The sequence below is a fragment of the Leptonychotes weddellii genome, chromosome 6 (assembly GCF_054177405.1).
Source record: "Leptonychotes weddellii isolate Sample4059 chromosome 6, ASM5417740v2, whole genome shotgun sequence".
Taxonomy (NCBI): Eukaryota; Metazoa; Chordata; class Mammalia; order Carnivora; family Phocidae; genus Leptonychotes; species Leptonychotes weddellii.
The window spans coordinates 31,736,864-31,760,974 of NC_138374.1; the positions used below are offsets into that span (position 1 = coordinate 31,736,864).

Sequence of the window (24,111 nt, forward strand, 5' to 3'; positions counted from 1 at the left end):
TATGGATGTTCCTCAAAAAGTTGAAAATAGGGGCGCCTGGGTGGCTCAGTTGGTTAAGCGACTGCCTTCGGCTCAGGTCATGATCCTGGAGTCCTGGGATCAAGTCCCGCATCGGGCTCCCTGCTCGGCGGGGAGTCTGCTTCTCCCTCTGACCCTCCTCCCTCTCACGCTGTCTCTCATTCTCTCTCTCTCAAATAAATAAATAAAATCTTAAAAAAAAAAAAAAAAAAAAGTTGAAAATAGAGCTACCCTATGACCCAGCAATTGCACTACTGGGTATTTACTCCAAAGATACAAATGTAGTGATCCGATGGGGCACCTGCACCCCAGTGTTTATAGCAGCAATGTCCACAATAGCCAAGCTATGGAAAGAGCCTAGATGTCCATCAGTGGATGAATGAATAAAGAAGATGTGGGGTATATATACAATGGAATATGATGCAGCCATCAAAAAACGAATCTTGCTATTTGCAACGACGTGAATGGAACTAGAGGGTATATTATGCTAAGCGAAATAAGTCAATCAGAGAAAGACAATTATCATATGATCTCACTGATATGAAGAATTTGAGAAACAAGACAGAGGATCACAGGGAAGGGAGGGAAAAATGAAGACGAAACCAGAGAGGGAGACAAAGTATAAGAGACTCTTAATCTCAGGAAACAAACTGAGGGTTACTGGAGTGAAGGAGGGTGGGAGGGATGGGGTGGCTGGGTGATGGACATTCGGGAGCGTATGTGCTATGGTGAGTGCTGTGAATTGTGTAAGACTGATGAATCACAGACCTGTACCCCCGAAACAAATAATACATTATATGTTAATTTAAAAAATAAAAAAAAATTAAAGAATAAAAATTAAAAATAGGCATATTTAAAAAAAAAATTAAGTGGGGGCGCTTGGGTGGCTCGGTCAGTAGAGCTTGTGACTCTTGATCTCAAGGTCATGAGTTCAAGCCCCACGTTGTGTGTGGAGCCTACTTAATTAAAAAAAAGAACAGCGTGAAGAAAACATAATGGAGCAGCTAAATCTGGCAGAAATCAAAATTACAAAAAAGAGAACCAAAAACATCTAGTGAGATCTCCTGGATTCCTGAGCTTACTACTATATAGCTAGCGACCAATATCTTTAACAGCAAGAACCATGCTGCTATAGATCTTTTGTATTTCCTGCTACATTATGGTTTAGTGCCTAGCACACAGCAGATACAATAAGTGAACAAACATCCAAATAAGTGAACAAGTGAACAAAATCCAAGAGAATCATGTTTACATCTGTTTGGGAAACTAAAGTACCCAGTATTAATCTTCTTCATTCCTAGGACCTTAAGATAGTGAATTCTGCCCAAAATATAAGACCTCAATGCAGGAGGCTTTCTCCTTTCTACTCACTAAAGTTACTTAGAAAACCAGAAGCTCAGGGGCACCTGAGTGGCTCAGTCGTTAAGCGTCTGCCTTGGGTTCAGGTCATGATCCCGGGGTCCTGGGATTGAGCCCCGCATCGGGCTCCCTGCTCGGCGGGAAGCCTGCTTCTCCCTCTCCCACTCCCCCTGCTTGTGTTCTGTCTCTCGCTGTCTCTCTCTCTCTCTCTGTCAAATAAATAAATAGAATCTTTAAAAAAAAAAAGAAAGAAAGAAAACCAGAAGCTCAGATGGGCAAGATAACCAAAAGGCCACCCAGGTAAACTCCAAATTCAGTGTAAAACTCTTATTGTGAACAAAAAGTTAACATAGCAGACCTGAAATGCTTTTCTTAGAAAGTCCAGCTTGGGGCTCCTGGGTGGCTCAGTTGGTTAAGCGACTGCCTTCAGCTCAGGTCATGATCCTGGAGTCCCTGGATCGAGTCCCGCATCGGGCTCCCTGCTCGGCAGGGAGTCTGCTTCTCCCTCTGACCCTCCCCCCTCTCATGTGCTTGCTCTCTCCCATTCTCTCTCTCTCAAATAAATAAATAAAATCTTTAAAAAAAAAAAAAAGAAAGTCCAGCTTGAAAGGTCTGTCCTTGGCTGAAACAAGTCTTGAAAAACTTGGGTTTTGAGTCTTTCCATTATTTCCTACTTGATTAAGGATGGCCTATTGTGCTTAAACTGTTGTGCAAACAGTAGGATTATGCTGAGACTGGCTTCCTTTCTGGGAGTCTAGAATTTTGATATATACTAGGCAGAGGGAATCTACATGATCACACCCAATAAAAACTTCGGGCACTGTCTCTTAATGAGCCTACCTGGTAGGTAACACTTCACATGTGTTGTCATAATCTGATGCTGGGGGAAAAACAAATGTTCTTTCTCTTCTACCTTAGTAGCCTTTAAATTGTAAACTTTAATTAGATTGCCCCTCCTTGATGTAGAGTACATATAGGGTATACTACAAGGAACTCCTCCAGGTGGAATAAAGAAATCTGATAAATGTAATTATCTCTATCCCTTGCCCCTAAATCTGCAATCAGATTACTATCTTTCTTTTTAAAAATCTGGGGTGTTTTAGGAGGGTATAACTGGGTGGTATCCAGTGTAAAGAATGTGGTATCAGTGGGACATTCTACATGGCTTCTTTATATAAAAGAGGAGTTCTAGAGTGAGAATTTATCAGAATGTGTGTGTCATGCACATTCAATCATCTTAATCCCTTAGGCAACAATATCAAACCTACAGATAACCAGTCATATTAAGAACATCCACCTCAGACTCCTCCAAGTCCACACTTACCATACAATCTTCCTAGTATCTTCTTCCAGTGTAACTGTACTACTGGATGTATGGACATACCATCTGACATAAATATTCTTGTCTGGCAGCAGAACTGGCATTCTGGTTTTTCCAATAATCTCTTATAAAACCTGAGTTTGCCCTGAGAGACTTGATGAGCTCCAAGTATTCTGACAAAATCTAGTTTGCAGCATTGAAAAGCTGATTACTAGACTCTAGAAAATGGTTACGAAGGCCACCTGATATGGGTGTCTGAGAGGCCACTGCCTCCCTAGAGAGCAATTTAATTTTATCTTACCCTAACTTCAGCATAGGCTAAATTACCCCAGGTTTTTCAAACTATTCTGCATATAAGATGGTTTCCAGATTCTTTTGATCTTCCACTTAAGAGTGCCCAGAACTATAAATGATACTCAAAGTTTGGTGTGACAGGTATAAAAGTGAAACTATGATGCCCTCATTTTGGCCATTATACTATTATTAATCCCGCCCAAGATTATATGAGCTTTATTTACCAGTAACTAATTCATACAAGTTTATAGTGAACCTGCCATCAAATCAAACTCAACTTTACACTATATGAAATGTTTGCCAAGTCTGACAGAATTTGTATCTAAGTTTTTTAAAACTGACTTTGCTTATTTCCATTAAATTTCACCTACAGTTTCAGTTCACCATTTCAGTATCCTGAAATTTTAAAATTCTGGCAATATTAGATAATTCTGGCACTATTACTTGCTGATAAACATGTTTCTATACTAGTGGCAGATTTTTAAAAAGCAAATTAAGACTTCTCCCCCTAATTCAGAGAATAGACATATTTTAGATGAAAGCAAGCAAGAAAACAAGCTAGTTCTCTCTTCCCTAAGACAGAACCTTTGCTCTCAATGGCTGAAAAGAACTGGGAAAATGGAAAAGAGAGGTTCTAGAAAAGCCCTCCATAGGTATGGCCAGAAACAGTCTGGGCCTAAGCTGCAGAGTTCCTAAGCATCTTAATTCCAGACACTTCAGAATGACAAGAAGCATTCTAAAATGAGAGATCAGTTTAAGTAATAACTGCAGGGAGAAAAAATAATGTGCAAAAAGATAAACTAAAAATAATTTAAAGCCTATAGTGAAAGTGTGGATGAAATTCAACATTGTTTTGGAAACCTAATTAGCTGATTCCTTGACTAAGTATATCTTATAGCTTTATTTAATGTATCAGCTATGTTGGGCACTTGGATGGCTCAGTCAGTTGAGCGTCTGCCTTCGGCTCAGGTCATGATCCCAGGGTCCTGGGATCGAGTCCCATGTTGGGCTCCCTGCTCAGCAGGCAGTCTGCTTCTCCCTCTCCTTCTGTCCCTCCTCCCCACTCATGCTCTCTCTCAATTAAATAAATAAATAAATAAAATCTTAAAAAAAAAATGTGTATCAGCTATGTTAAGAAAACTGTGAACATTTTACATACAAAATTAGTTTGGTCAAATAAGAAAACTATTCCATGCATAAACAATCTAAAGGCAATAGTCATTCTTCCATTTTATGGTAAAAATCCATTCTTTCACATTTAGTAATATAAGGATACATGCCTGGATGTCATATATGTCATTATATAACATTTTTTATATTAACCCACGTGAAATCTAAAATCTTTCATTAGTTATTCTCAATGAAATTTAGGCCAGGGGTGCCTGGGTGGCTCAGTCGTTAAGCGTCTGCCTTTGGCTCAGGTCATGATCCCAGGGTTCTGGGATAGAGCCCCGCATCGGGCTCTCTGCTCAGCGGGGAGCCTGCTTCTCCCTCTCCCACTCCCCCCGCTTGTGTTCCCTCTCTCGCTGTCTGTCAAATAAATAAAATCTTAAAAAAAAAAAAAAAATTTAGGCCAGAATAACTATAGAAAGCAAACACAATTACTAAAGTCCAGATTTTATAGTAAGCTCTTAATTTTTAAGACGAATTAGAACTAAATGTATTAGCCTCAACATTTTGATGCTTGAAATTGGTTCTTTTAAAAAGTTTAACCTTTTGAAATCTTAGAATTTTCAAAAATTCTGTTTCTGAAAGCTATATTCCAAGAGACCAACATGAGCAAACTGGCAGAGTACGCAGCTCCCGATAGAACTCAGAGATCCACACTGACACATATTACAATCAAACCATTCAAAGAGAGTCCTGAAAGCAGCAAGAGAAAGGTGAATTCGTCATGTAAAAGGGATCCTCAGTGAGGTTAATATTGGATTTCTCATCAGAAACCATGGAAGATAGTACTGAAGAAAGTGAAAGGATAATCTACACAATGGGAGAAAATATTTGCAAAATCATGTATCTGATAAGGGCCTAATATCTAGAATATAAAAAAAACTCTTAAAACTCAACCAAAAGACAGACTACACAATTTAAAAATGGTCCAAGAACTTAAAAGGCATTTTCAATGAGAAAGCACTTCATACCTACTGGGATGGCTACAATTAAAAAAAAAAAAGTGAAGTGCTAGCTAGAATGCGGAGAAATTGGAACCGTGGCATATTGCTGGTGGGAATACAACCACCATGGAAAAGTCTGAGAGTCCCTGAAAAAGTTAAACATAGAATTTCTATATGATCCAGCAATTCCACTCCTCGGTCTACATCCAAAAGAACTGAAAAGAGGGGCTGTTTAAACAGATACTTATTAGCCCATGTTCATTGCAGTATCATTCACAATAGCCAAAAGGTGGAAACAACCCAAGTGTCCATCAACACGATAAGCAAAATGTGGTATATACATAATAATAACAATGGAATATTATTCAGCCATAAAAATGAAGTACTAATAGATGCTACAAACACAAACGAACCTTGAAAACCAAGTGAAATAAGCCAGTCACAAAAGCGCAAATATTGGGTGATTCCACCTACATGATATATTTAGAACAGGCAAATTCATACAGATATCAAGTAGACTAGAGGGTACCAGGGGTTGGAGGAAAGGAGAATAGGAAGTTGTTATTGCTTAATGTGTACAGAGTTTCTGTTTAGGTGATGGCAAAATTTTGGAAATATAGTGGCGATAGCTGCCCAACATTGTGAATGTAATTAATGACACAGAATTGTACACTTAAACATGGTTAAAATAGCATGTCTTATACTATATATATTTACCACAGTTTTTTTAAAAAGCTAAACCAAAAATGGAACAAACCAAATTAAAAAATAAAAGAAATGGTAAACACTTCAGTAATCTCTTGGAAAAGCCAATTTGCCCAGTGTTACAGATCAAGAATGTGTAACACACATCTAACACTCATGAGACCTACTTACCTGTTTCAAAGCTGAGAGTTTAGGGGCATGTTGAATATCATGAAGAGAAGAATTCTGAACTGCCAGTTTTTCAGTAGTACTCTTGAACTCTGGATGTTGGGGTGTTAAGACTAATGCTGGATGGTTGCACAGTTTACGTAAGTACTGTAATGCCTTCAAGGGGGAAAAAAGTATACACAAGTCCATACATGCCAGAAATGTCTGTGTCTCAATAGCTTTTCCTATTCTATTCCATCCATAGAATGCCTTTTTTCCTCTTCTTGCTACTCCTACTCATTCTTCAAGAACCAGTTCATATATCTCATCTGGGATGCCTTCATCTGTGCTTCTTGTGCAGTATATGAGAGCATTTACAGCTTGTAAAAATTGTACAGTTTACGTCTCTCTCCCTCACTAGACAATGAGCTTCTCATGACAGAAAGACCTCTTTCCCACTCAACGTGCCTGATAATGCTTACAGATGCTTCTGGAATAAGGCAACATTTCCTAAAGATTTCCTAGGGGTTTCTCAAACTTCAGTGGATATAAAAGTTTCTTGAGGACCTTATAAATCTGCAAATCTCTCCCCTACCCAGTATTCTAATTCAGCAAGTCAGGGAGAGGTGAAGGTGGAATGAGGTGGTTATTTCAAGTGGTTGTGTTTAAGAAACCCTATACAGTCCTTCTTTCTTTTCTCTAATTCAGCTACATTCTTTCTCTTGCCTTTTACTTGGCTTATGATTTGGGTCTTGAGATTTGTATTAGAAAGCTCCACTGACAAGGCTCAAGAGACTGCTGGACACTATGATAGAAACTGTGGGAGAGGTATCAACCTTCACAACTACCTTTCCCCCTCTTCTGTCTTTAAAAATGTTACAGTATTTAATTTATTGGTGGCAAAGGGGTTTGGGGAGGATTTCTATGGTGGAATATTTCAAAAGGGACAGAAAGACTGAGTTGACACTTTCTCTTTTTCATTTGCTATTCCCTTGAGCACATGAGGCATACATGTCTCAACATGTCTGTACTTTTGGTATCCTTGCCTGGAAATCACTTCCCCCCACATATCTGCATGCCTCAATCCTCCAGATCTCTGCTTATATGTCACCTTCTCAGTGAAGCCATTCCTGATCCCTCTACTAAAAACCACAACTCCTATACTATATAACCCCATACACTCTGCTTTATTTTCTCTTACATAGTATGTGTTTTACTTACTCCTTTTTGAACGCTACAAGGGAAGGAGTTTGTTTTTTCCAGTGCTTTAATTAACCCGTGAGCTTACAAAAATTACTGCCTTATGGCAGGCATTCCAATATTTTTTTAACATAAAGCAAAAGATTCTCTAAAACTCTTTTCAAGTAATATACAAAGATATACTGCATTTTGTATAATTTTAATATTAAGTTACTTATTAATTACTAATTATAAATATGAAAATAAATTAGTACTTTTTATTTTCAAGAATGTATATACAATATTGAAAAAACTTAAATAAGCCCATACTTCAGTATTCCATGTAAAAATTGCTGCACTGAAGAATATGATTCTTCAAGAATTAAAAAGGAGACTATAATCTATACCTGGAATACATGGCCTGTAGCTTTAAGCTTTGGTTTTTCAGTTTCTTCAGAAAGTGCAGCTGAAGAAACTGTTTCATCAACATCACACTTGGCGCGAGACTTAGCAAAATCCTCATAGAGCTGAACCTGTAAAATTGCACCCCCACAAAAGCAGTAAGTATATTTATTTTCAATTGTTCAAAACATAGCTAGCAAATGCCAGTAAGAGCAGTGATTTAAACCAGCCCTCATTAAAGAAAGTATGATACCTATGCTTTACTCCTGATTACAAATTATCCACTGCATCTTGGTAAATTCCTTAAAATTACATTTAGAATACAAGCATAACACATTAAGCTTGGCTGCTAAAATATTAAAAACTAATCAAACAGTCCTAGACTCAATTTTTCCACTCTGTTGAGGAAAATAAATACATTACCAATAAAAGAGAACCTGAACCCTTAGAAATGAGAAAATCTTCTCTAAGTTATGTGGCACCCTGTAAGTACATGCCAAAAGACCAAGTTTTAAAAGAATACTACTGCTGGGGTGCCTGGCTGGCTCAGTTAGTTGAGCATGTGACTCTTGATCTCAGGATTGTGAGTTCGAGTCCCAGGTAGGGTGCAGAGATTACTTGTGAAATAAATAAAACTTAAAAAAAAAAAAAAAGGTAAAAAGAAGTAAGAGAATACTACTACTACCTAAAAGGAGAACTCATGAACGTTGAAGCATTACCTTGGGGTCTGGGTTCCTGCCTTGTACATGCTAAAACAATATGAAAGGGAAGAAAATCTAGAGTGCTAAAAAACAGAAGTCAGAGTGTAAAAATGCATGAATGCTAAATAAAGCCAAATGTCACTTCCCTCCCAGCTCCTCTCCTTCAGGCTACTTAAATGTGTTTTATACCACCATCATACCATGGATTTTTTTTTTTACGATTTTATTTTTAAGTAATCTCTATACCCAACGTGGGGTTCAAACTCACAACCCCAAGATCAAGAGTTGCATGCTCTACTGAATGAGCCAACCAGGTGCCCCTACCATAGATTTTTTTCATATGGCACCTTTTCTTTATTATACTTACTTCAAACAGTCTTCATCTCATTGCTCCTAAAATATTCCTTTCAAGGAATACTAATCCAATTTTTACAAATGAGGGATGGAGGCCCAGACAGATGAGGTAGATAATATAAATGAACACAGAGATCTCAGCATCTAGGTTAGTGTCCTGCTAAGCTAACTCAAGTTGCATAGATAGGAGAGGAAAAAAAGTTAAGTTTCTGGGTGTGTCTGTATATCTTTAATTCATTTTATCATACTAAATCAACTCATAATACTGAAATGGATGGATGCATACTAACCTAGAACCTAAAATTAAAACAGAAAATTCTGACTATAGGCCATGTCTTACTAAGAAAAGGGACAGTTTCCCCTCACAAAATACTACAGAAGGAAAGGCATACAATAAATTCCTTTGGGGAAAAAAAAATTCCTTTGATAATGGTCTCTGTACAAAATCACAACTGTACAAAACCTAAGTCTTATTTCAAAAACTTACTGGTAATGTAACAGTACTTTTAAAGGGATGCGGTCCCACTACCCAGGTTTGAAACTCAGCCCTGATATTTATTATAACCTTGAGCAAGTTATTTAACTTTTCTAAGCTTCTCTTTCCTTATTTGCAAAAATGGGGATTGACAATATTTATAATGCTGTTGTGAAGATATAACATTACAGGCAGATTTTTGGCCCTTATAAACTTTGGCTCATTTCTTTATCAGTTTAACCTTGCAATTTTTCCGATTAATTCAACATATAAGAAAGCAACTATGATTGATACTGGCTTTTATTTTAATGCCATATTCAAAATGCATATATTCAAATGTATATCCACATGTCCAAACAGATTCATTCAGGTCCTATCTCTACACGTTTGGAACAGAATATTCCTAAAGTCTATGAAAGCAGAAGCTAGATTTGAGTGATAAAACCAAAGTCTAATTCCCTTTATTCAATACCTGTATGGCTTATTCAAAGCATTCTCCTAATAAACATACCACCACCAACCACAATCACCAGATTTCTAACCTGGAGAGGACTAAGAGTACAGTAGTAGTCTTGAATAATTTTGGGTGGGAGATCCTGTAAAACATCTTCTTTCATTCGTCTCAAAAGAAAAGGCAGGACCTGGCGGTGCAGTGCATCCATCGCAAGAACACCTGTTAACAGTAAGAGAAAATGGCTCAAAAAAGTTAGGAATAAGGTATAGTCACTTGCACGGTACAAAATCCTATCTTTTTCATACCTGCTTCTTGTTCTCGACTAGAGCTTCGAGCATCCCTACTTGCTAATATAGGTTTACCATATCGAGCAGCAAACTGGCGTTCAGTCCCCAAAAATCCTGGCATGAGGAAATCAAATAATGACCACAGCTCCAAAACGTTGTTCTGAACATAAGAAAGGAACATCAGTTATCTTTTGTACTGGGATTATTTCCTTACACTTGAAAAATGGAATATTAATGAAAGCCCACTATAATGACATACATGAGGGGTAATCAACCACATTTTTACATATATTGTGTAAGTCCGTATTTTAATTTGTAAAATTCACATCAGTATCCTTGGAGAAAATATTCTATCCTATTGGGTGGAATTCTCAAGTCTCTTCCACCAGAATAAGCCTTGGTCCATAGTGTTTAAATCCTACTGGTGGCATCTATCAAGTAATAAACAGAAGAGCAGGAAGATGAGTATGTTTCTGATTCTTTTATCTTTGACACTAAAATTAATAGCAAGATTTAAAGAACTTGGTCAACATTACTATTTCTTAAGGAAAACCTAGAAGAGTTTCATTATAGGTCAAGTCTATCCAGTATTCAAGGGTCATGACGAACAGGCACAGGTTCTTTCCAATTCTACTGTTGAAGTTTCATTTTTAAAAAAGGAAGAAAGAAAAAAAAAAATCAGCACTTTCTCATTTTACATGCATTCCCAGTATGTGTGGATCCTAAGGTACCATCCCACCCCCTTATGCCCTTCCAGAAGCCCTCTTCATCCTGCTGGGGCTCTGGTTCACCATTGTGGGTTGTCTTCCCCTTCTAATCCCACTTAGGCTCTGCCTCCTAACTCTGGGCTACCATGGGTCTTCAGTGCAGAAACCCTTATAAACTTCAGAGCTAAAATGTTCAAGTGGGGAAGGGAGAAACAAAAGAGGGCCTGTAAGCAAACAAAAAAAAACACAAACTTGTTGTGAAAGTAATATTGTGAACAAAAAGCGTTCACTTAATGAACAAAACCCTAACATAATAATCAGTCCACCACCAAAAATAAATTTAAAAGAAAAGTAACAGAGATGTAAATAAAGAACTGTCAATATTTTTTAGCATCAGAAGGAATCTTAGAGGTCACTTGGTGTTCACCCTTCCACTCTTTGGAGAATGATGAAGGGTATCTTCCCATTAGAGCTGGCTATCCAACCTAGATGTGAACATTTGCAACCAATTCCTCCAGAAGATAACAGAACCTCTCAAATGTATCAGAATATTTCTATAAATTTACCCATCTCCTTCCTTTTCCAACATAAGCTTCTGTAATCTCTTCCAATTCCCTCTTAACCCCAGGTATTCACACCTCTACTATATGATGATTCCCCTCTGAACCAGCTCTAGCTTTTCAATGTTAAATCAGACTGCGGTGTACATCCACAGAAGGAGAATGGCCAGTGTGGAATAAAGTCTGATTAGTCTCCCATACTTTGGACACAAGCCTTCTATTTACATAGCCTAAAATCACATTTTATTATTATTTTATTTTATTTTAATTCCAGAATAGTTAACATACAGTATTGTATTAGTTTCAGGTATACAATATAGTGATTCAACAATTCCATACATCACCCAGTGCTCTTCATACTGCCTTTTTGTTTTGTTTTTTTAAGATTTATTTATTTTAGGGGCACCTGGGTGGCTCAGTCAGTTAAGCGTCTGCCTTCGGCTCAGGTCATGATCTCAGGGTCCTGGGATAGCACCCCACATCGGGCTCCCTGCTCAGTGGGGTGTCTGCTTCTCCCTTTCCCCCTTGCCCCTTCCCCCTGCTTGTGCTCTATCAAATAAATAAATAAAATCTTTAAAAGATTTTAGAGAGAGAGAGAGAGAGAGAGCACAAGCTTGGTGGGGAGGGGCAGAGGGAGAGAGAGTCTCAAGCGGGCTCCACGCTGAGCAGGAGCTCAATCTCATGACCCTGAGACCATGACCCGAACTGAAACCAGGAGTCGGACACTTAACCAACTGTGCCACCCAGGTATCCCTTCATATTGTTTTTTTTTAAAACCCGGTTTGCTCAGATACTGTTACATACCAAATGAACCATTATAAAACACAATTACTGGAAATTATCATTCCTATAAACTTAAAAAAAAAAGAAAAGAAAAGAAAAATACTTCTTTAATTCACGGCCAAATGTCAAGCCTTCTTTCCACATGGCAAATATATAAAGAGAGAGAGAGAGAGAACAGTTAATAATTACCTGGATTGGTGTTCCGGAAAGAATAATCCTATAATTAGCAGTCAGTTGTTTTACTGCTTTTGACAATTTTGTTTTTCCATTTTTGATGACATGGCCTTCATCAAGAATACAGTAGTTAAATTTAATATTTCTAAGGGATAATAAGCAAAAAAATTTAGCATCTTTTAGTATATGGCAAGAACTATATGAAGAGTCTTTGAGGCAGGAAAATACTAACTCTCTTCAAATTTGATACTAAGTTTTTCTTAAGAAAAAAATGTTAATTCTTACCTAAAGAAATCTATGTCATTCCTCACAACATCATATGAAGCCACTATCAGATTGTGCCTTTTTACTTGATGCTGTAACCTGTATGTAAAAAGAAGTAAGATTACGAAGCAAGGAACCTGCAAAGTCTGTAATATAATTTCAGAGGGGATGCTACCACTACCATCTTACAAGGTGTTTTCAACGTGCCTACTAAACCCAGCTTTCCTTTCTGCTTACTCTACATCCATGACCCTGCCACTGGAAGACCATTCTTTTTTTAAAGATTTTATTTATTTATTTATTAGAGAGCGAGCGAGAGAGAGAGCACATGAGGGGGGGAGGGTCAGAGGGAGAAGCAGGCTCCCCGCCGAGCCGGGAGCCCGATGCGGGGCTCGATCCTGGGACTCGATCCCAGGACCCCGGGATCATGACCTGAGCCGAAGGCAGTCGCTCAACTGACTGAGCCACCCAGGCGCCCCAAGACCATTCTTCTTTTGACTTGGCCTTGTTAGCCTAACTCAGTCTGACTAGAAAAGAGATGGGTACCTGATTCAAACTGGTGGACAATTTGCTAACAGCTCTTCCTTAAAGGCACTATTCCTTCCAAACTTCATGTTGTGCTGGGGGGTGAGAAGGAGCCACAAATGCCCATAATCACCAAAGATATGAAGCAATGAATCAGGCTGAGCCATTCACAATATTTTATCCCCTGACCACAAAGACTGGTTTGGTAGCATGACCCAAACAGGCCAGTCAGTCATTTCCAGTATTGATATAATCATGAGGAAAGAAGGAAGATCTCTGTTTACTCTGGTTGCCAAGCTAAGAGAATGTGGCTCTAAGACTGTCTGTGGTCATCTTTTATTTATTTTATTTATTTTTAAAGTAGGCTCCATGTTGGAGCCCAACACAGGGCTTGAACTCATGACCTGAAGATCGAGACCTGAGCTGAGATCAAGAGTCAGACACTCAACCTACTGAGCCACCCAGGCGCTCCCATCTATGATCATCTTATCCACCAATTGCAGAGACCAATAAAACAAGCTATGTATGGGGAGGAAGAGCAAATGAGAGACATCTAGATGTGCCTGAAGCAAGAATTCACCCCTGAAATTCTCAATTTAGTGAATTAAGGAATTTCTTGTCTGCTTAAGCTAGTTTGAGTTTCTATACTTTTAAATGAATAAATTCTGACACTAAATTCTTTTAAGAGTGCAAGCTGTTGACTTGCCTGTGTTCAAATCCTCACTCTGCCCATTTAATTAGCTGTATGACCTTGGACCCAGGCCCCATGTCTTAGACTTTTATCTGCAAACTGGGAACAAAAATAATAACCATACCTCATATGGTGATTGTGCAAATACATAATACACAATTTTACATAAATGTGAAACTACTAAGAATAATGCCTGGCTAATAAATGCTCAGCATATGTTAGCTATTACATATACAGAGGGGGAGCAAATCTATGGACTAATCAGCAACCTAAGACTCTCCATGCTTTAAAAGATGAACTGAAATCAATGAAATTCTGCTCTTCAAAATTTGTATTTAGAACATAAAGGATGTACTAGTTTAAGAGAAAAAGGATAAAGCTAATAGAATTCTAGCAGTGCTATGGTATCAGGGCAGCCAGAGCAGCCACTTCAAAGCAAAAGCATTCTGGGGATTAGAGGGCTCTTAGAGAAAGATATGCTATGATCACAAGGTTCTCAAGAAGGGCACAGAGAATGGCTTTGGTTGCTAGGTCAAATACTTGGAAAACCCAAATGGCTGAAGTCCTTAAACGTTCATGAGTCTCACTGGTTGTATCTTTATAATGTATATTCATCTTTCTTAAATAAGAAAGTTTCTGACAATCAAAAAAACTAGAGTTCATTTTTAATAAATTTTATCCTAAAGTTCTTAAAGCAAAAGATTAAACATTTTTTGCTGTATAGTTCTTACCTTATTCTTTCAGTAGGAGGTCCAGTATAGTGTAATGGATTGAGATATTCTTTGGAGCAAAATTTACCTACTTCATCCACCCAGTGACCTGTTAATGTTGGCGGACAAACCACCAAGGATGGAAGTGGCATACATTCTGCCAATTTTGATCTTGCATATTCTTGGGCCCTTTACAGCAATAAAACACAATGCATTAACTGGCTTGTTTACATTTCTTAGCATCTGAAAGCTCTTTCTAACAAATAATATTTAAATTACCTATGACAATGATCTCCTGCTAGAATGCAGATGGACTGTAAAGTTTTTCCTAAACCCATGTCATCACACAGAATTCCATGAAGTTTATACTTATTAAGAAATGCTAACCAGTTCACACCATCCTGAAAGGTTGGGAGAAAGAGGAAAATTAGAAATGTGAACAGATCATAAAAATTTTTTTCTTGTAAAACATGTATGCACAGACCAAAAATCTTTATTTTTATAGGCAAAAGAGAAATAAATGGGTATAAACACTAAACACAAGCTTTTACTAAGTCAATTTTAAAAACTCTTCAAAGTACATTGAGAGGAATAATCTCTATTTATAAGATAAGTATAAAACTTTACCTGCTGATATTTTCTGAGTTCAGCATTGATTGGTACTGGTATTTTGTAATTTTCTAATTTTTTCCCATCTAATAATTGCTCCAAAAAGTGTCGCTCCTTGGCTTTCAATTGGATTAGTTCTTCTGACATATTTGGAGGGTCTGGAATGCCTGCCTGAAGTGATTTTTTTAAAGGGTATTAAAACTATTTACCACAGTTAATTTTTTCATACTCAGATTATGAATAATTTCAAATCTTATCAAAATATAATAGAGAAAAAATAATTCAAAAATAGTAATAAATAAAAGTAATAAGTAATATATTTTTAAAAGATTTTATTTGAGGGAAAGAACACGTGAGCGAGCACACAAGCGGGGGTGGCGGGGGCAGAGGAAGTGTGCCCCAATAAATAAATAATAAATAATTTTAAAGACTGGACAATAAATAGTTTAAATTTGACAGGTATTAAAAGTGCCATGGGACTACTAAATAAACACATTTGAGGTATTTCAAAGAACACAGTTACAACTTTCTTCCCCATACCAGGCATTACTTGATAAAGAGGCAGCATAACTTATTTTAAATACAATGCTGTTACTGGAGCTTCTCAATTTTAGTGTTATGATGCCCCAGGGTACTGGCTCTCAAGATGTACTAGGCAGACTCCTCAGGATCCCCAAGACTTTTTCAAAGAATCACTGAGGTCAAAACTACTTCATAATAAAAGAAATAAAAGAAAGACATTGTTTACTTTTTTTCACTGTGTTGACATTTACACCGATGCTGCAAAAGTAATGGTGGGCAAAACTGCTTATGTCTCAGAAAGAATCAAGGCAACAGCATTAAATGTACCAGCAGTCACTGTGTTACAGCCATGCACCAGTATTTTTTTTTAAAAAGCCAGTTTCACTTAAGAATGTCCTTAAAGCAGTAAAAGTAATTTTATTAGACCTCAACCCTTGAATGCACATCTTTTTAACATTCTGTGCAACAAAATGCGAAGTTCACATAAAGCACTTTTGCTGCTTATCAAAATACAATATGCTGAGGAAAAGCACTTGTAAGACTGTTTAAATTGTGATCTGACTGAGCCATTTTTCATAGACAATTTTACTTGAATGGACTGACAAACTGTAGTTATTCTGACTTGGCTACTTGGCCAACATTTTTCTCAAAATAAATCTGTCACTTCAAGGAAAACAACTGACATAACTTGTCAGTCATAAAATTCAATCTTCCAAAAGAAACAGCATTGTGAGCTTGAACATAAGTATAAGCATCCCAATATTTAAAAAGAATTTCTGTTGGTGATATTATCTGATTTTTTGCTATTTTATGACGAAATATACCAACTTTAAAAGACTGACATAACTCAGTGAACCAATATTTTCCAAGTGACCAATACTTATGTTAAAAAAAACATGTATGGGTAAAAGATCTACTGGAAAGTGAAAGATAAACCAATAAATTTTAACGTAGAGAGATTTTACATTCATTGATAGGACTTTAGATTCCACACTGCACATAAATTTAATAAGCTTTCTCCTTTTGAGTTTTGGTGTGCTATCAGATAAAAGAATATCCACAATTATTTGAAAAGGCTACTCACTTTTCCAACTACTTATCCCTGAGGCTTGACTATACCCTCAACCCAAGAAATATTTTGCAACAGAGTGAATGCCCAAGCAAATACAAGAATCAAGCTATCTATAATTAGGCCAGGCATAAAAGAGATATGCAAAAATGTCAAACAATATCACTCTTCTCACTAACTTATTTTTGTTTTAGAAAAAAGTTATTTTTCATTTAAAAATGTTACTGATGGTAACATCTAATGGGTTTATTAAATGAATTAATTTTTTATTTTTACATTTCTTAGTTTTAATTTCTATTATAGAAAATATGATAAAAGCTCTTTGAGGTCTTCAATTTTTAAGAATGTAATGAGATCCTCAGACCAAAAAGTTTTGAGTCCTACTGCCCTGTGGTGTCTCTAAAGTTAAGAGATGTAAAATTCTGGGGGGGGTGGGGGGAGAAAGAAATGTAAAATTCTGGAAACAGAATTTCAATTAAAGTCAATTAAAATATATATTCCAGTTTAAGTTACCTGAAATCATTCTAATCCCTCTTTTAAGGCTTATTTTAAAACTTTGTTAAGGTAGGTCCAAATAAAGATTTTGCCAAGGGCTAATTTGATCCCACTACACAGGCAATATACTTCTAAGGACTGTAGTTAATACTCTAAATGGTGGAAGGTCTTCTGATTCAGCTTGGTGGAAACACAAACTACTCCTGGCCCTTTATGAGCCACCTATGCCTTTCAATCATCCTTTCTCCTAGTCTCAAACATAAATATGCCCAGATGAATACTCAGCCCTGGTGCGGACTTCTGGAGTTTCTTTTTCGTGCAGCTACTACTTCTTGGGTCATCTGCCTTGCAAATTCTAGCCATCTTGTCCTACCTACACTCTGAACTCATGACCATTCAACTTGGTGAGGCTGTGAGGCTCTGTTTAGGTTTCACTTCCCTATCTTATGGCCTGGAAACTCACTCCAGGCAGCAAGCTAGGACACTTCATTTGTTTCTCTTCTCTCATGAATCACTATTCTGTGTTGCCTGTTGTTTAATACCTGAATACCACTGTTTGATTTATTGTACTCTTCTAGTTAAGATGGGAAGATAAATTTGGTTGTTCTTTTTTCTTTTGAAGATCTTATTTTTAAGTAATCTGTACACCCAACGTGGGACTTGAACTTACAACCCTGAGATCAAGAGTTGCATGCTCTACCAACTGAGCCCATCAGGTGCCCCGGTCCCTGTGTTTCTATCATAGCCAAAAGTAAACTACAGATCATGTTCTTGTAATTTTGACATCAAAGAGAATTTTACTAATCTTTTCTCAATCTCTAAAGGTCAAAGTCTCTTTACTTTGCCAATCTGTTTATCAAATATTGTTAGTCTCCCCTTTAAAAAAAAAGACGCCAGTGCCTGGCTGGCTCAGTTGGAGGAACGTGCGACTCTTGATCTCAGAGTTTTAAGTTCGAGCCCCACGATGGGCGTGGAGATTACTTAAAAGCAAAATCTAAAAAAGACTTTATCACCTCACAGTGGATTGGGCTCTGTTTTGGGATACTTCCACTTTAATCCATAAACAGCTATTAAACTGCTTTCAGCTGTTAGATTAATTTTCCTAAAATACTGTTTTCAGCATCTACTCTTTTGCTCAAAGAAATTTATTTATTTGAGAAAGAGAGAGAGCGAGCACGAGCGGGATGAAGGGCAGAGGGAGAAGCTCAGCAGGGAGCCTGATACGGGGCTTGATCCTGGGACTCTGGAATCATGACCTGAGCCGAAGGCAGACGCTTAAGTGACTGAGCCACCCCAGGTGCCCATAGTCTAGTATTTTTTTTTTGTCATGGTAGTTATTTTAATACTTTTTATTGTGGAATAAACCATGTAGAGAAATATATAAATAAATGTACAGTTTTATAAAACAACTTTATAACCATTACCAGATCAATAAAAACAGCCCTGCCATAATCCTATAAGATCCCATATGCTCGGGCGCCTGGGTGGCGCAGTTGGTTAGGCGACTGCCTTTGGCTCAGGTCATGATCCTGGAGTCCCTGGATCAAGTCCCGCATCGGGCTCCCTGCTTGGCGGGGAGTCTGCTTCTCCCTCTGACCCTCCCCCCTCTCATGTGCTCTCTCTCTCATTCTCTCTCAAAAAAAAAAAAAAACTTAAAAAAAAAAAAAAGATCCCATATGCTCCTTCTCAGTGACAACCCATTCTCCTTTCCCCAAGAGGTAATCACTTTACCGACTTTCATGGCAACCTTTCTTACTTTTCTTTATGCCTTTGTCACCTAAGTATGCATCCCATCTACCTTTACCTATTTTTGAACTTCATAAAAATGGGAATCTTATGTTAAAGATTAATATTGTTGGGCGCCTGGGTGGCTCAGTCGTTAAGCGTCTGCCTTCGGCTCAGGTCATGATCCCAGGGTCCTGGGATCGAGTCCCACATTGGGCTCCCTGCTCGGCGGGAAGCCTGCTTCTCCCTCTCCCCCTCCCCCTGCTTGTGTTCCTGCTCTCGCTGTCTCTCTCTCTGTCAAATAAATAAATAAAATCTTTAAAAAAAAAAAATTAATATTGTTGTGTTTCTATTTTGTTCATTCTTTTGTAGTATCATCATCACCATTATCATCCAGTTAACATATCTACTCCACCAATGATGAACATTTGAGTGGTCTTAAGACTATTATAAATAACGCTATGATAAATATTCTTGAAGATATGTCTTGGTACATGTGTATGAATTTCTCTAGGCTATATATCTAGGGTGAATTTGCTGGGTTATTGGGATGGGAATCTTCAACTTCAGCAGACACAGCCAAACCTTTTTTTATAGAGGTTATCCAACTTATGCTCATACTTTATGGTAGGAATCTAAAATGTACAGTTACTTTGGAAAACAGTTTGGCAATTTCGCAAAAAGTTCAACGTCATATGACCCAGTTATTCCATTTCTAGATACCTGCTCAAAAGAAATAAAAGCATATATCCACACAGACTTATAAGTGCATGTTCATAGTAGCATTACTTGTAATAGTCAAAAGGTGATAATCCGAAAGTCCATCAACTGGTGAGTGGATAAACAAAACGTGGCACATCCATACAATGGAATACTATTTGGCCAAAAAAGGGAAGTACTGATACATACTACAACATGGATGAACTGTATATCTACTTATTTCCTGAATTATAAAAATTCCATCAAAATATTTTAAGCAGTTTGGTGGCAGGGTCCTGGTCCTTCCCTTGCTTCAAGCCACTTCTATTTCCTGTACTGGCCACATATTTTATTTCCGGCCCATGAATATACTCCAAAATTCTCCAACCAACCTTCTAGTCTGCTTTCTCCATACTCCCACAGACACTTCATTTGCTTTTTACAGTTTCTTTTATCATCTCTCAAATTTACCTTTCATGTAAATGTCGGCACAGAATCTTTACCTAGATGTTACCACGGATACTTAGGAACAATTCTGTTTCTAGAATAGCATCAATAAATGATCATTTTTTTAGGTACCATAGTTTACTTGAAACCCTATGTTAAAAACATAAATATATATATATCCATTAAAATATAAAATTCCTAATGCTTATAAACATATTCATAATGGTTTTTTTAACCTGACATTGTTTTAAAAGAGTTACAATTATTACAGATGAAGTTATAGAAAACATTAAGTCTGTAAACCAAATATTTCAACTTACCTCAAGTGGCATGAGTCTAATTAGTGTTGCAAAGCACTGTGTAGCCATGAATCTTACACTGTCTGTCTGATCACTCATTCTTCCCAACACAGGCACAACTAAAAGGACAATATATGGAACAATACCAACATCCAGTTGTTCCATTACACCTGAGTAAGTTATTAAGGAAATTTTCAAACTTTTTTGAGGTAAATGTTTTCACAAACGGATATATCAAGACTTTAACTTCTAAAATGTTTCTCCATTTTCTCATCTATATCATGAGGGAATAGACTGTCTCTCAAGATCTATGATTCAATTGTAACAGCATTTGTGCACCGCTCCTCCTTTGTAAATATTATGTAATTTTCTCTTGATTAAGACCATAAAATTAGGTTTTTCACCTGAAAGAGGCTGGAGGAAGTGGTTTTTTTTTTTTTTGCCTCTGTTCTTTTTTTTTTTTATTCTTATGTTAATCCCCATACATTACATCATTAGTTTGGCTGGAGGAAGTTTTAATCAGGTTTTTCTCATAGAGAAATTCTTGCAAGTTGCTAGAATTCCAATACCAAAATAAAATGAGCTACATTGCAAGCAAGGGAGCACAATTCAATGTCACTCAAAGATTAATTCCGAATTTCCAACCAGGATCTTGACCATCATAAACTGGACAGAGCAGGGCCCAATAAGTTCAGTCCTCCTGCAATCTTCAGCATTTCTGAACCAGAGTTTCTACTGATTTGATCTCCATCCATATTTCTTGCTCTTAGAAATATCTTTCAGATACTTCGAGTTAAAGAATGTCAATGGATGTTGTACCCATAGTAAAAAGCTTGCCTGTATATTTATTTCTAGTTATTTATTACAATTAGTCATTCTCCACCCACATAATGAACTTTGAAAACAGTATGTTTATAAAATACGGACTACATACACAGTGTCTGATTAGTATTAATACAACACTGATTATAAACCAATAATCAGTTACTAGAAATGTATTTCATAAAGTACCTAAAATTATTTTTGCCAATTAAAAAAGATCTCTTAAAATAGTAATTCTTAAAACTCTCTGTATGAAAATTTTCAAAATAAAATGTAAATATATTTGTATTTATAATGTAATATAAAGATACTTCAAAATAAAATATAACAGAGTAGTTTTGTTTTTGGAACAAGACAGGTTATTTATGAACATTTAAATGAATTAATAAATTTTATTTTAGTCATCCTTAAATAAAATAATTTCTAAAGTTTGTAAAAAGAAGAAAGGATACATGCAAGTGCTTCAATTGCACCCTCTTGTTTGATATTGTCATCAATTGCTCCGAGCCATGGAAGAACCTTCTCCAAAAAAATATTCATTGTTTCCATGGTAGCTATTTTGCTCATGACGCCTACACAACGAGCAGCCATGTGCCTCACTGCAGTGCTGGGATACTGAAGGCACGTATAAAGATGAGGCAAATGCTGTACCAACTAAAAACAAAAGGTTCAAGACAATCAGAATATTCATTAGGGGATCTACTGTGTAAAATATAACTATTATAACCCATACTGAGAGGTTCTTGATATTCTAAATGACTAAATCCAAGAATATCTCTAATCACTTCAAACATTATTGTCAAAACATCCTCAATAAAAAATTAATCTAAATCCAAACTAAGGTACTGAAACTCTTTTTAAAATAAAAGGTGCGTAACTTCTCCTCTGTTCCTTTTAAGGCATCAGGGTGCACATTAAAAGGTACCTGTAAGATTTTCCTGAGGTTGGAGAAATGACACCACACATCACCAGTCCCCTCCCAGTTTGGTAGCTCCGGCTTAGGTTTAGGTACATATGTTTTTGTTTTTGGGTTTTTTTTTTCCAAGTAAGCTCTATGCCCAATGTGGGGCTTGAACTCACGACCCCAAGATCAAGAGTCACATGCTCTACTAAATGAGCCAGGCTGGCACCCCTAAATACATACTTTTTATTCACTGGGTTGAGTGATCCTGATCTTGTTCCAGGCACCATCCTTTGGTAGGTATCTCCCACTTTAACCTCCTGGCTTACCATAGGCATTATGATCACGAGGGCATGATATATCTCATTAATAAATGCCTGCTGCATGGAATACCAGGATTAATCTTAATGAGAGTCAGGTACATGCTGAATAGACTACCCTTCCAGCTAAGATGAATGTTAAGCTGATCATAGAAGGGTGAGAGCATACAGATGGATTCTGCCCTTCTCTACTAATGATAAATCAGCGAAATTTAACAAGTAAAAAGATATAACTTCATTAATATATATATACAGAAAAGGTTCTTCTCTTTCTCCTAGATTCACCCTTTTCTGTTAGATATCAATACGGAATTGGAGCTAGCACATGTAACAGCGCTGTAAACTGCAGAGTTCCTACTGTAGTTATATGGAAAGAATACTGCTTTCTTCTATGGAAAAACCAGATATTTAATTCTCTAGTCTATTTTACTCCTCCCTCTGTCACAATTTTTTTTTTGGAAATTAGTTAATAGTAAAAAAACACAAATCAGTGTTCTTTCTTTGCCACTAACTAGCTTCATCTCAGGCAGGTAACTTCCTCTACCTTTACACTTACCTTAGGAAAAGGTTTTATTAACTGTGCTCTTCCTTTCTTGGAGCTGTATTACTAAATATGGCATAAATTAATAGGGCTGTAACTTTCTTTCCGTTTATACCTGGCTTCTGTGTCATCAGAGCCCTGTCCCCACTGCTCCATATTCTAAGCTCCCAAAGTGAGTTTTCTAACATTCATGCACCAAATTCTGCCTCAAAGCCCACAAGAAATGTGCTGTCAATAAAGAAGGAATCTAGTTATACCACATAAAAGAAAATGCAATTACTAGGGATGACATCAAAGTTACACATTTTAAGCCTTAAGACTTTTTAATAAAACCACTTGTTTTATTAGAAGAAAACTACACCTGCATTAGTTAGTTACCAAGGGATGAAGCTCAGAATCCATTGAGGCTGCTGCTGTTTCAAAAACTTGCAGAGAATTCACCAATTCTTGGGCAGGACCATCTCCTTTTTCCAAGAGGGACTTTCCATCTATTAAAATATATTGATTTAAGTGTGTATCACCTTGCAAATAATTTTTCAAAGTCCAACTCAGAAAAATATGTACACACCAAAATTATTTATGTCGATTGTATTCCTCAATGGACCAACCATAGCATCCCAGAGATGTGGCAACTTCACTGCCATTTCACCACCAAAATGCTTCACTATAGTCGTCAAGGCAAATTCAGCTCCTCTTCGCTGTACCAGATAGGGTCTCTGGGCCTAAAATCAAATGTTAGTTAATAAAGGAGAGTTTTTAAAAAAGTATAATGGATTTGAAATTTTATCAAGAGAATTTAAAAGTCACCATCTAAGAATTCATGGTGTTACCATTAACCAATTAAGCAACTATAAACATTTTTATCACTATAAATGTCTTTTAATAATTAAATTTACATGGGCATAAAACCCCAAACTAGATTTTTCCAGCCAAAGTAAAATACTTCTTTGGAGCTGAAAAATAAGGAAAAGAAGAATATGCAGTTTCTAGAGATAGTCCTAAGTGACAATTTTTTCCCTTCTCCCTGCCCCAAAGAAACCTACCAGCCAGGGAGAAGATAAAGAGATAAAATGATCTGTCCTTTTATTTATATTCACTTAAAGGATACAATAAAAACATCTGTATAATCACAAGATTAATAACCTCTGATTTGGCAATAATTTCATTATAATACAAAAAAACTGTCCCTCCAGAAAGAGGCATATGTTTTTACAATTACTTTTTAAGTAAAGGAAGAACTATGTAAACCATAGAGATATAAATACCAAAATCACAGTAAATTTTTTATTAAAACTATTATGGGAAGGGGCGCCTGGGTGGCTCAGTTGGTTAAGCGACTGCCTTCGGCTCAGGTCATGATCCTGGAGTCCCGGGATCGAGTCCCGCATCGGGCTCCCTGCTCAGCAGGGAGTCTGCTTCTCCTTCTGACCCTCCCCCT

The 24,111-nt window shown here is 37.0% G+C and overlaps 1 protein-coding gene across 2 annotated transcripts in view; it reads right to left on the reverse strand.

Moving 5' to 3' along the window:
• Nucleotides 1–24,111, reverse strand: part of BTAF1 (B-TFIID TATA-box binding protein associated factor 1) — a 104,170-nt gene that overhangs the window by 8,827 nt on the left and 71,232 nt on the right. For both annotated transcript variants that reach the window (XM_081823829.1, XM_081823828.1), the window contains 13 exons: nt 23,242–23,395; nt 23,052–23,161; nt 21,364–21,565; nt 20,111–20,259; nt 14,852–15,004; nt 14,504–14,625; nt 14,246–14,413; nt 12,320–12,397; nt 12,050–12,179; nt 9,829–9,970; nt 9,612–9,742; nt 7,545–7,670; nt 5,983–6,135 (listed from right to left, as the gene is read on the reverse strand). In XM_081823829.1, the coding sequence (XP_081679955.1) occupies nt 5,983–6,135; nt 7,545–7,670; nt 9,612–9,742; nt 9,829–9,970; nt 12,050–12,179; nt 12,320–12,397; nt 14,246–14,413; nt 14,504–14,625; nt 14,852–15,004; nt 20,111–20,259; nt 21,364–21,565; nt 23,052–23,161; nt 23,242–23,395 (1,818 nt within the window). The remainder of the gene's footprint in view (nt 1–5,982; nt 6,136–7,544; nt 7,671–9,611; nt 9,743–9,828; nt 9,971–12,049; nt 12,180–12,319; nt 12,398–14,245; nt 14,414–14,503; nt 14,626–14,851; nt 15,005–20,110; nt 20,260–21,363; nt 21,566–23,051; nt 23,162–23,241; nt 23,396–24,111) is intronic.